Here is a 10,123-nt window from a genome sequence, read left to right as displayed (position 1 = left end):
ATAATCTCCTGATTATTTGTTTAGAATTTATTATTAAATAGGGTTTGTGTTTCATCACATTGTTTAAACCTCCTCGTTCTTTCCTGGAAAATATGCTTATGTTCCTTTCGTTATTTCATTTAATTAGATTTTTATTTTATTCCCAAACATTTAAGGATGCCGTTAGTGGCTACAGTAACAAAAAACAACAATCACAATATGAAACTCTACATAAGGGAATGAAATATTATTTTATTTACATATTTCAGAAATTTCTAACACACTTCTCAAAGAGTGCAGCATTACTCTGTGAAAAAATCTACGTTCTTTAAAAAGGAACACATGAAGAATTCAACCCTGACGACATCAAACTGAGGGAGCACATCCTCTTCCTTTGACTTTAACTTGATGTTGTTGTACTTTCGTTACCCTGAAAGAGAAAAAGAAAACGTTAGAATTGCAGAGCTAGAAAGTTATTTTTACGAATAAATTCCATCTGTTTCGTTACTCCAATATCTTTTAGGATGACCCAATAAATGCACACACACACATACGCGCGCGCGCGCATATATACCCACACAATTCTTATTAACCATAAATGACCACATTCACTAATCAGAAGTCTATTCACAAGTTCTTCTTCATTACGGCGCAGCAGGTGGTCGAGCCCGCTGCTACACCTGCGGACAATTAACCCTTACTTTCACTTCCCCAAGTCCAGTCAGCTCATACAGCAGCTGTGTGTAGACCGCTGCATCTGAACACAGGGCTATGGGGCATTCGACACACGATGACTGTTCGTTGGTTCGATTCCACATACAGTCCAGTAATTCACAGTCATATGGAGTGAACGACTACACAGCTCAACAGTTTTCTACAGTACTACGATACTCACAACAGCGAATATTCACACCGGTCCATTTACCCTCATACTCACGATGACGACCTCCCTCGCTGTTTCACGACGATCCTCAGTCCACAGAAATACACAGACACACAGTACTGTCAGGCAGTACCGTCTTCCGTTCCGTCGTCTCCAGCCCACCTACTCACTGGACTCTCCGACACTACAACTGCTGTTCCTGGTTCAGAACTCGGTGGGGCACTAGCGAGAGCCAACACCTCTGTAACCCTCAGCTCAGCCACCGAACCCTAACACACTGAGTCTCTCACTGACTTCACCACGGGGTACAACACTGACTGACTGACTGCCCGCGGCTAGCCTCCCTTTTTATAGCTCGGGTGATTTCAGCCAAAATGTTCGCGAGGTGACTAGAGGCAGAACATTCCGGTTGTCCTCCAAGAAACTTACAGTTTAAGCCGGCCGACGAGAACAGTACACGAAAAGGCTTGCCCCACCCCACAAGCCAGCCGGGAGATCCCAAGTTGTGTGAGTCACTAGCCCCTTCCGGGAAGTACCGAAAGGGGCTACCACGGGGAGTCAAACTTTCCTTTGTGAAAATCAAGTAATCATCAAGAGGGTCCGGAGTTTTGGGCACTAATGGGTTAGAATGCAACCCTAATGAAGCGGATAACAAGTGTAGACTACCTCGCACAACAGTTATGCTATGAGTTTTGCATGAACGTTAGGGGTACGGCCCATCGAAACCCTAACATTTATGTTACTCTAACTATATAACGGAAGAACGGGCTAGGCTACATTTCTTAATAACCAAACTACTTTTAATATTACTGGCTCAAAATCCAGTGTCTAATAATCAATGTGTCTTTCAATAAATGGAACTCAAATTGATAACGATTAATTTATTTGTATCAAACGAATCGTTTTCGAGAGACATCTGTGTGTAATATAGAGCCGAGAACTGTTGGACTGAAGTTTTCGGGTTAGATACGCTGCCAGTGCGGCGGGTACATTATTATTATTATTATTATTACTATTATTATTACTATTATTATTATTATTATTACTGTAAGGTAAATTTTCAGATGGCCCCAGCCATAACACATATTTATGCCACGAAGCCTAAAGAGCTTGAATACTCTGGTTTTCCCAATCGATGATTTTTAATTATTGTTTCCGTCGGAGAATCTAATGTTTTATTTAAAATAATATTATCCTCAACATTTACGGTTTTATATTAATTATGATATGCATGTGGATCATGGTATGGGTTACTGTAGTCACGTCCTAGTTCGTGAACCATGGGCAACAGCTGAGTGGCCTAGTAAGTGGTCCTGAGAGTCGGGATACCAGTTGCTATGGAATGGGAGTGGGCATCTCGGACATATTCTGAGTCATGGCCCTCCTTGTTCTCAGGCGGCTAGGACTATAAAATCCACAGGTGGTCCCTAACCCGTTAGAGGAAAGATCCTCACTTGGACTATATGTAAGTAGGGTAGCAACCTGCTTCATGAATTTACCGAGCTCAGAACATTTTAAGCAAGCCTCGGACCTATGGAATTAACGGAGTCCCACTCACATTTGATAGGCGAGGGACTCCTTGGAAACAACTTGGCGAACGAAATGGAATTCGATGGAGAGCTATCAATATTAATGGAGCTTATGGAAGAAAGAAAGTAGAACTGGCTGAGTCAGCAAAGGCGATGCATCTGGATGTATTAGGAGTAAGTGATATTCGGGTAAAGGGGAGATAACGAGGAAGAGATGGGAGATCATAAAGTGTACTTGACGGGTGTTAAAAAGGGAAGGGAAGAGTGTGGACTAGGGCTGTTCATCATTAATACTATTGCACGCAACATAGTTTTGGCTAGGCACGTGAGCGAACGGTGTGCGTGGATTTGGAAGTTGGAGGAATTAGGACGAGAGTTGTTTCAGTGTATTCACCATATGATGGTGCAGATGAGGATGAAGTTCTATGAAGCACTGAGTGACATCGTAGTCAGGGTCAACAACAAATATAGGATAGTGCTCATGGGCGATTTCAATGCAAGATTTGGAAATAGGGCTGAAGAATACGAAAGGGTGATTGGCAAATATGGGGAAGATATGGAAGCTAATGGGAAGGGGAAGCGTTTGCTGGACTTCTGTGCTAGTATGGGTTCAGCAGTTATGAATACATTATTCAAGCATAAGGCTATTCACCGCTACACATGGGAGCCTAGGGGTACCAGATCCATAACAGACTATATGTTAAACGACTTCGAATTCAAAAAGGTCTGTTAGTAATATACTGGTTTAACGGTGATTTTTCGGTGATAGAGACCACTGTCTGATCTGTAGCGAATTAAGTATCTCTAGGCCTAGGATAGAGAAAGTGAAATCTGTCTGCAAACGAATAAGTGTAGAAAATATCCAGGACGAGGAAATCAGACAGAAGTACATAAATATGATTAGTGAGAAGTTTCGAACAATGGACAGTAAGCCGGTTCAGGATATAGAAAGAGAATGGGTCGCTTACTGGGATGCTGTAGTAGAAACAGCAAGGGAATGCGTAGGAACGACTGTGTGTAAAGACAAGAAAAAGAGAACACCTTAGTAGAATGATTAAGTGAGAGCAGCTTGTAACCGTAAAAAGAAGGCTTATCAGAAATGGCCTCCAAACAAGGGCCGAGGTAGACAGGGAACTGTACGTAGATGAAAGAAACAGAGCGAAAAACATAGCTGTTGAATCCAAAAAGAAGTCGTGGGAAGATTTTGGTAATAACCTGGAAAGGCTAGGCGAAGCAGCAGGGAAAATTTTCTGGACAGTAATTTAGAAACTTAAGAACGAAGAGAATAAGGAAATGAACAGTGTTTTGAGTAATTAAGGTGAACTCATAATAGATCCCAGGGAATCACTTGATAGGTATAGGGAATATTTTTAAAACGTCTCAACGTAAAAGGAAATCTTCCTGTTGGTGTAGCGAACAACGGAGCTCATGGGGAGGAGACAAATGATTTTGGTGAAATTACGCTTGAGGAAGTGATGGTAAATAACTCCATTGTCACAAAGCAGCAGAGATAGGTGAAATTTTACTTGAAATGGTGAAGTATAGTGAGAAGGCAGGGATGAAAGATTAGTAAGAGTAGCATGGAGTGTTGGTAAGGTACCTTCAGATTGGACAAAAGCAGTAATTGCACCTATCCATAAGTAAGGGAACAAGGAAGATTGCAACAACTATCGCGATGTCTCATTGATTATTATACCAGGCAAAGTATTCAATGGCATCTTGGAAGGGAGGGTGCGATCAGTGGTTGAGAGGAAGTTGGATGAAAACTAGTGTGGTTTCAGACCACAGAGGGGCTGTCAAGATCAGATTTTGAGCATGCGCCGGGTAATTGAAAAATATTACGCGAGGAATAGACAGCTGTGTTTATGTTTCGTAGATCTACAGAAAGCATATGACAGGGTACAGAGGAAAAAGTTGTTCACCATACTGAGGGACTATGGAATTAAAGGTAGATTATTAAAATCAATGAAAGGCATTGATGTTGACAATTGGGCTTCAGTGAGAATTTATGGTAGAATGAGTTCTTGGTTCAGGGTACTTACAGGGGTTAGACAAGGCTGTAAACTTTCACCTTTGGTATTCGTAGTTTATATGAATCATCTGCTGAAAGATATAATGTGACGGGGAGGGATTCATTTAGGTGGAAATGTAGTAAGCAGTCTGGCCTATGCTGACGACTTGGTCTTTATGGCAGATTGTGCCGACAGCCTACAGTCTAATACCTTGCAACTCGAAAATAGGTACAATGAGTTTGGTATGAAAATTAGCCTTTCGAAGACTAAATTGATGTCAGTAGGTAAGAAATTCAACAGAATTGAATGTCATGTTGGTGATACAAAGCTGGAACAGGTAGATAATTTAAGTATTTAGGATGTGTGTTCACCCAGGGTGGTAAGATAGTAAGTGAGAATGTAGTAAAGCTAATGCAGTGAGCTCGCAGTTGCAATCAACAGTCTTCTATAAGAAAGAAGTCAGCTCCCGACGAAACTATTTTTAATCGGGCAGTTTTCAGACCAACTGTGATTTACGGGAGCGAAAGCAGGGTGGACTCAGAATATCTTATTCATAAGTTAGAAGTAACAGACATGAAAGTAGCGAGAATGATTACTGGTACATACAAGTGGGAACATTGGCAGGAGGGTACTCGGAAAGATGAGATAAAAGCTAATCTAGGAATGAACTCGATGGATGAAGCTGTACGCATAAATCGGCTTCGGTGGTGGGGTCATGTGAGGCGAATGGAGGAGGATAGGTTAACTAAGAGAATAATGGACTCCTTTATGGAGGGTAAGAGGAGTAGAGGGAGACCAAGACGACGATGTTTAGACTCAGTTTCTAACGATTTAAGAGGTATAAAACTAAATGAGGCCACAGCAATAGTTGCAAATAGAGGATTGTGGCAACGTTTAGTAACTTCACAGAGGCTTGCAGACTGAACGCTGAAAGGCATAACGGTGTATAATGATAGTGTGTTTGTGCGTAACCGAGCGAGTTGACTGTGCTGTTAGCGTCGCGGAGCTAACAGCTCGTATTCGAGAGATAGTGGGTTCGAACTCCACTGTCGGTAGCCCTGTAAGTGCATTTCTCTGGTTTCTCATTTTCACATGTGGCAAATGCTGGGGCTGTACCGTAATTAATGTCAGGACCGCTTCCTTCCCACTCCTAGCCCTTTCCTATCCGATCGTCTTACGACCTGTCTGTGTGGGTGTGACAAATAAAGTTGTTGTGTTTGTGCATATTTACCGTCTGTTTTTGTATCTCCATCTTCCCTAGTATTGCTGCTTACCGCCCCGCGTCCGTGTGGTACTGTACCCGACTCTTACCTGGGTTCGATTCCCCGCCAGATCAAGAATTTTGACCACAGTTTGAGGGGTAGCTCGATATCCATTCGGCATACTTGATTAAAATTTTTGAGAAGCTATGTGACGGTTAGATAGCTGCCCCAGTGTAGAAAGGCAAGAATGACGGCCTAGAGGTTTCGTCGCACAAACTCGTAATCTGCTGGCCTTCCGGATGTGTAGCGGTCACTTGGTAGGCCAGGACCCAACGGAGCTTCTATGCCATAGGTGTTGTTTAATTTTTTATTTGTCTGTCCAGTAGTTTAACTGTTTAATTAACTGATTGTGTAGTCTATCAGTTCCAAAACTGGCGGAAGTGGGGATGACACTCATCAGTGTTTCATGTAGCAACACTATGCACACTCCTTCAAGATAATCTAAGTCAATGAGTCAATCAAATATCCGAGTTATAATAAATAAAAATTAAATTAAGTGAGTTTACCGTCCATGTTTGGTTTCTCCCCAGGATTTAGAGAGGGATCTCACTTCTTTCGCCTCAAGGGCAGTTTCATATTAATGAAAAGGCCCCCCTAGAGTTAGACAACTCTTTAAACATATTGCCTCAGTGTCAGCTAGTGGCAAGAGGTTGGACTGTCTCAAGATAGCATTTATTTTTTTTTGTTCTTTAGTCTACCGGCAGGTGTCACTTTTTATTTGGGGTTGCCACCTAGGAGCCTGCCTTGAAACGTTTTAGGGAGAATTGTGAACGGTACAAGTCCTTCCTCATCATTTTCACTACCTGTTTATTCTGTCCACAAATAGCGGCCAACCTAACGTGACAAAAGAGTAAGCTGTTGCCGGCTAAGTATCTTTTTTTGATCAACTACTGGGGTACGGATCTCACTATGGACGACTGGCCGCTGGGGGAATGTTGCGGTAGGCTACTAACGTCTTAAACCTCACATAACTCTGAAACATCGAGTGACCGACGGAGATACTTGGCAGTAACCGTCATCACTCCTGTTTTTATGTGAGGCTTTTGTTGAAGTTATTTATTCTCTCACCGATGGGTTCGTGGTTTAATCTCGGTCACTCCATGCGAGATTTGTGCTGGACAGAACGGAGGCGGAACAGGTTTTTTTTCTGGGTACTCCTATTTTCCCTGTCATCTTTCATTGTAGCAACACTCTCCAATATCACTTCATTTCCTTTGTCAGTCATTTATCATTACTCCAGATGAATGCGACAGGCTTCGGCAGCCGGTACAAATCCTGTCCTCGCAGCTAGATGGGGTCTTCATTAATTCCATTCCTGACCCGGTGGATTGACTGGAAACAGGCTGTGGATTTTAATTTTTCATTCTAGTATTATGTAGAATTATTCGGTTCCTTCGAGAACAATGTAAGTGCCAAGGTGGCTAAAACTTTTCATAATTTATCCCTCTATTTTCGGTCTTAGTTTCCCCTTGTTCCAAGTGACAACATAGCATGGGATTATCCATGCATGGCTGGGTTTTGTGCCTAATCACCTTTTGTTGTTTGGTTTGGGTATGGTTATGCATTTTTAGGTAACCCTATACTATTTTCCTCTGTCGGCCGTTTTCCGAAATACGTTCGTGTATTTATTGTGAATTTAATTATGTCCGGGTCTGCCACAAGCACGAGTTCTGCTCCCGTTTGTTTCGGAGTTCTCTCAGCATTCCAAAGTCGAGTTCTTGTTACTTAGCTTAGCTTTTTGAGGAAGTAACGACCGTGGAAACTGTGATCGATCCATACCGGAAGGAGTCTAGGCCTGGTTTTCTTTTAAAGGGAGGAAACCCAAGTTGTTTACTGGGAACATAATGCTTGTTAACTCTCGTAAACCATTTATGTCAACTAAGGTTTAGGTTGAAGGAAGATTCCCACCTTCTAATAATTTACTTTTTATGGCTAGTTTATGTAATCACAAACATATTCGAGCTTAAAGTCTAGTTGAATGACAAAAAAGTGCATGTTTCCTTCTTCTGATCTGGAACATCTTCAGCTAAAAAATTGTATAAAGATGCAGAAATTGGCACATATGAAATAAAAACAGTTATGATGATGATGGGATAAAATATTCCTTGATATTGAGTTAAACACGTCATAAGAGAAGTAAACATAGCGGGAAAGGCCGGGGAGTAAGCAGTTGGTTGTTCTTCCGATACTCCAACACCGTATACTCACAATTTTTTTCTCTTTTTCTAAATCGTTACTTTACTTGTATTACAGACCCTTCAACACCTCAAAAATTTCTATCAAGATTTAACCTCAACTTCGGTCTTTCGTAAGGAGTTTCCCCCGGTCATGGTATTTTAAATTTAAGTCCATCGTCATCCACAAGTTATTTAGAATAAATACCCAAAAGTATAGCATCTTCTACAATATTTTGAAGAAATAAGTTCATTTTTTGTATCCCTTACGTGCACGGATTTTATTACAAATTTGAACATTTTACTTGTTGAGTGTTTTAACTCGATACGAAGGAATATTTTCTCATCCTCCTCCTCCTCCTCCTCCTCCTCATCATCATCATTATCATCACAAGAGATTTTTATTTCATATCTGCCAATTTTTGTACCTATTTATTCTATTTATTGTTATCCTTAAATTGTTTAAGAAGGAAAGAAAATCCCCATAAAAGGACATTAATATATAATGCTCTACTTTTACTGCCTCGAGGCGTTTTTCTCTATTTTCTTCCTCCAGTCCTATCGCTCTGCCGCCACTTCCGCCACATCCTGTGAATTATTATTACTGCCAGTGTTCCGGGAGCTCCGCCCATAACGTAAGATATTGTTAGTTGATTTCCAAACGGATGTATTTGCAAAGTTTAGAGATAATGATATAATACACTTGAGCTGTTATGTTAACAGAAAGCAATATTATATCACGTAGAGGAATGGAAAGCTATGGTGCGTACGATCGAATCTGCAACTAATACGAAGTCTGTATAGGTTGGAACAAGCAGAATTAAGGAAATACGTCTGAAAGCAATCACTCAATATTCCAGGCAATAAATTTGCTATGTTGTATCACAGAGCATAATCCGCCACCTATAAGTAATCATTTGATACTCATTTATGGAATACAGGTTAATTTTCCAGACACTAAATCGCTAGATTGTATCATAGATATTCCTTTCCAGTTAGGTTTCATGTTGTAAAATCCGCCAGATCTCGTGAAGATTTTCTACTCTTATTCATCTGCAGACAGATTTCATTTTCCCTCTCCTAGGCCTATAGATACTTAGTTTCATTGCTGATAAGATAGTGGTTCATATAATTTAAAAAATCCCCGGAAAAACCGCATATTCCTAACAGATTTCCTGAATTCAAAATCGATTATGATATAGTCTGTTATGCATATAGCACCATTTATTATTATTATTATTATTATTATTATTATTATTATTATTATTATTATTATTATTATTATTCATCTGTTTACCCTCCAGGTTCGGTTTTTCCCTCGGACTTAGCGAGGGATCCCACCTCTACCGCCTCAAGGGCAGTGTCCTGGAGCTTCAGACTCTTGGTCGGGGATACAACTGGGGAGTATGACCAGTACCTCGCCCAGGCGGCCTCACCTGCTATGCTGAACAGGGGCCTTGTGGAGGGATGGGAAGATTGGAAGGGATAGGCAAGGAAGAGGGAAGGAAGCGGCCGTGGCCTTAAGTTAGGTACCATCCCGGCATTCGCCTGGAGGAGAAGTGGGAAACCACGGAAAACCACTTCCAGGATGGCTGAGGTGGGAATCGAACCCACCTCTACTCAGTTGACCTCCCGAGGCTGAGTGGACCCCGTTCCAGCCCTCGTACTACTTTTCAAATTTTGTGGCAGAGCCGGGAATCGAACCCGGGCCTCCGGGGGTGGCAGCTAATCACGCTAACCACTACACCACAGAGGCGGACATTATTATTATTATTATTATTATTATTATTATTATTATTATTATTATTATTATTGAATTCACCCAATACTGGAAGACGTTAAGCAAATAACTCAATCAGTTCTTCTGTGGGTTCTTCTTGTTGTTCCAATATGCTTTCATTCTTTCCGAGAAGGTTTGTTTACGTTCTTCCGACCACTTTTAGTTGTGGTTACTCTGATGTAGCTTCTCAATTGCTTACTTTGTGTCTAAATATGTCTCTTTCTAGAATGTCTGTTGAAAACATATGTTTGCGTTTTTGAGGTTCTTTCGAAATTCGTTAAGCCAGGGCGTTGAGTTGTTGTGAAGTTACATAATCTATTATCCTTTTTGTCAATCGATTTTCTAGTAATCTAGTGAGATGGACGAAGAATTTCATTTGTCTTTTCCTAATGTCAATTTCGATGTTTGAGATCTTTTCTGTTGTTTTGAGTGATTGTAACCAGTAACCCTCTTCGGTGTATCCTGCTACTAAGAGTTTCCTAATGATCTTCCTTTCTTCTTTTT

The 10,123-nt window shown here is 41.0% G+C and overlaps 1 protein-coding gene across 1 annotated transcript in view; it reads right to left on the bottom strand.

Moving 5' to 3' along the window:
• Positions 1 to 211: 211 nt before the first annotated feature.
• Positions 212 to 10,123, bottom strand: part of LOC136873394 (uncharacterized) — a 52,268-nt gene continuing 42,356 nt past the window's right edge. The window contains exon 5 of the mRNA XM_067146698.2: positions 212 to 409. Within this exon, the coding sequence (XP_067002799.2) occupies positions 380 to 409 (30 nt within the window). The 3' untranslated portion in view covers positions 212 to 379. The remainder of the gene's footprint in view (positions 410 to 10,123) is intronic.

The sequence above is a fragment of the Anabrus simplex genome, chromosome 1, assembly GCF_040414725.1.
Source record: "Anabrus simplex isolate iqAnaSimp1 chromosome 1, ASM4041472v1, whole genome shotgun sequence".
Classification (NCBI taxonomy): Eukaryota; Metazoa; Arthropoda; class Insecta; order Orthoptera; family Tettigoniidae; genus Anabrus; species Anabrus simplex.
Note: the sequence above shows the minus strand (reverse complement) of the source record. Positions and strands in the feature narration are given on the sequence as shown.